This window comes from Rhinopithecus bieti, unplaced genomic scaffold, assembly GCF_001698545.2.
Source record: "Rhinopithecus bieti isolate Rb0 unplaced genomic scaffold, ASM169854v2 scaffold_10589, whole genome shotgun sequence".
NCBI lineage: Eukaryota > Metazoa > Chordata > Mammalia > Primates > Cercopithecidae > Rhinopithecus > Rhinopithecus bieti.
Genome location: NW_016807065.1, coordinates 2,033,186 through 2,036,224, shown reverse-complemented (window position 1 = coordinate 2,036,224; position 3,039 = coordinate 2,033,186). Strand labels below are relative to the sequence as shown.

Sequence of the window (3,039 nt, the reverse complement as noted above, 5' to 3'; positions counted from 1 at the left end):
CTTTGGGAGGCCCAGGCCGGGGATTATCTGAGCTCAGGAGTTCGCAACCAGCTTGGACAACACAGTGAAGCCCCATCTCTACTAAAATACAAAACAAAATTAGCTGGGCATGGTGGCGGGTGCCTGTAGTCCCAGCTACTTGGGAGGCTGAGGCAGGAGAATGGCATGAGCCCAGGAGGCGGAGCTTGCAGTGAGCCGAGATCATGCCACTGCACTCCAGCCTGGGCGACAGAGCGAGACTCTGTATCAAAAAAAAAAAAGAAGAAGAAGAAGAAAAAAAGACTGTGACAATAAATGTCCCCTGCAATCTCCAGTCCAGGAATAAGGACCCCCTGGGCAGTGGGCAGCTGGCAGCAGAGACCAATGCTCTGGGATCGCAGTCCCAAGTGTGCAAGGAGGGGAGTCCCACGGGGATACTCACGCTGCCCACACACGGTGCCTGTGTAGCCCTTCTGACACAGACAGGATGCCCCCCGGCAGGTGCCCCCATTCATACAGCTCACACTGCACCCTGACCCTGGGGACAGGAAGGTGGGATGCATAGTAAGGTGGAGACAGGCCCTGAGATTTCCTCCCAGGAAGGCTGCCAGACTAAGCATGCTCAGCCCCGCTACTGTCCTTCCTGGGCTCCTGGTGGTAACCGGAACCCTGTGACCTTCTCCCTCCCCCAAGAGACCACTTTCCGCTCACCTCGGCTCACCCCGCAGCTGGGAGCCAGCGTCCCATCCACACAGGTGCACAGGTTGGGCTGTGAGCAGAAGCCCTCACCGCAGGCACGCCTACAGATGGCTGGATGGGTGCAGCAGGTGGCAGTCAAGACCAGGACCGAGCCTGGGCCATGCCTGCTCCATCAGTGTCCGGGCTGGCCAGAACACCTCGGTGGACGCTGCTGGTCATCTGCATCCCCGGCTCTGCTCATAGCGCACCCCACCCCTCTTTTCATGGGACATCCCCCTCACTCTCAGGCTGGGCTGGGTAGGTGTTACGACCCAGGCTGTGGGTTGGTGATTCTGCCACAGCCATCAGGAGAGAACTTTCTTTGGGCCAGAGCTGCCGAGCTGTGAGGACAGAGATGGAGGTGCTGGGGTTATAGATACTGTGTTTGGGTGTCTCCTGGGAAGTGGAGTCAGATTCCAGAGACAGAGACAGAAAGAGAGGGTGAGGCCAGAGAGAGACAGACAGAAAGAGAGAGAGAGAGAAAATCAGATAGATAGACAGTAACCAACAGAGAGAGACCAGGTGCAGTGGCTCACACCTGGAATCCTAGTACTTTGGGAGGCTGAGATGGGAGGATCGCTTGAGGCCAGAGTTTGAGACCAGCCTGAGCAACACAGAGACCCCCATCTCTAAAAAAAATAATAATAAAGAAAACAAACCAACAGAGAGAGACATGAGCAGAGATGAACAGGGAGAGGCAGAGACAAAGAAAGGGAACCAGAGAGACAGACAGACACAAAGAGGTTGTGGGGCAAAGGAAATGAACATGGCAGGTTGGCCTGGAACCCTGAGGACAGATGCAAGGGCCATTCCTGTGGTTCAGCCAGAGGCCCCTGGCTAAGTCCCTGTGTAAACAGAGCTGGACCTGCAGGCAGGTAAGAGTGTCCCTGTCCTGTGCCCCCCACCTCCAGAAGGCAGCAGCACTCACGTACGACACACTGGCTCCTGCCAGGGAATGTCCTCCAGCCCGGACAGCAGTAAGCGTGGAACCGGGAGCCGCACACGTTCGGCCTTCGGGGACAGCGAGATGGGTCTGGTGAGCCTCTGCCTGGGTAGACATCCCCCGGGCATTCCGCTGGCCCCAGGACAGCCCAATCCACACCGAAGGGGTATCCCAGCATCCCAGGTACCACGCACCCCTGCAAGATGCCTGGGCTGCCCCGCCTCCGTACGCGTCCAGGACCTGCAGCCTCCAAGGCCCCATCCCAGCGGCCTTGGCCACCTGCCATGCACAACAGGGCCGACCAGGCCAGCAGGAGCCGGGCCAGGGGGCCCCTTGCCAAACACAGACCCTCCAGAGTCATGGTGTGTCCCCTGGAGGCTGCGGAGAGGAAGCAGAGTCAGCCCTAGAAGAGCCCCTGACCCTGGCCATGGGAGACCCAATACAACGAGGAGGGCAGGGTGGTTGCCAAATGGGGCAGCCCTGGGGCCTCTGGGAGCCCAAGGAGGCATCCGGCCCCAACGGGGAAGCAGTGAACAGTCAGAGGAGGCTTCCTGGAGGAGGTGTGATGTTAAAGAAGGGTCTTGGGGCTGAAGGTGCACAGCCAAGGCAAGACATGGAGAGGAGGGGAGAGAGGGCCAGGCGGGGCCAGGCGGGGCCAGGCGGGGCCAGGCGTTGCAGGAGTGGGCGTAGCCGTGTCATGGAGCTTTTGCTCGTTTGTCAAGGACAATGAAGAGCCCTTGAAAAGCTTTGAATGGGAGGAGCAAAGTCAGAAGTGCACGTTGGGCGGAGAGGGGAAGGGAAGCAGGGTCCCCGGCAGAAACAGGGTGTCAGGAGGCTGGGGGCTGTCCAGATGGGAGAGATAGGAGAGGAATGGGAGGCTGATGTCATGGGAGGTGGGGGGCATTGAGGAGATTCCTAAAGTTCTGGCTGGGAAGGTGGAGCCAGGAGAGCGTCCAAGGTGTGAGAAAGGTGGTAAGTCGTGGGAGGCAACCACCCCACTGTCACTCAGTGACACAGATACCCCCACTCCTGCAACGCCTGGCCCCACCTGTCCCCTCCCCTCCATGTCCCACGCCTGTCTTGCCTCAGCTGTGCACCCTCAGCCCCAAGACCCTTCTCTAACATCACACCTCCTCCAGGAAGCCTCCTCTGACTGTCAGGGCTGGATGCCTCCCTGGGTTCCCCATGGGCCTCAGGGCTGCCTCGGGCAACCACACCACTGTCCCTCATTCCGGGCAGGGGGCCCAGGCAGGGGCTGGAACTTCCCAATGCAGAGAGTACCCCTGTGCCCAGCAGGGAAGGAACCGCTTCTGTGCCCATTTCACAGATGAGCAAACTAAGGCCATCACACCATGTGTGAGGGGTTAAGCCTGAGCTTA

At 59.3% G+C, this 3,039-nt stretch overlaps 1 protein-coding gene across 1 annotated transcript in view; it reads right to left on the bottom strand.

Moving 5' to 3' along the window:
• FBN3 (fibrillin 3) overlaps nucleotides 1-2,021 on the bottom strand; it is a 95,437-nt gene extending 93,416 nt beyond the window's left edge. Inside the window, exons 1-4 of the mRNA XM_017880040.1 lie at nucleotides 1,855-2,021; nucleotides 1,646-1,728; nucleotides 691-789; nucleotides 422-517 (exon numbers count right to left, since the gene is read on the bottom strand). Coding sequence (XP_017735529.1) covers nucleotides 422-517; nucleotides 691-789; nucleotides 1,646-1,728; nucleotides 1,855-2,021 — 445 coding nt within the window. The remainder of the gene's footprint in view (nucleotides 1-421; nucleotides 518-690; nucleotides 790-1,645; nucleotides 1,729-1,854) is intronic.
• Between the last annotated feature and the right edge of the window lie 1,018 nt (nucleotides 2,022-3,039).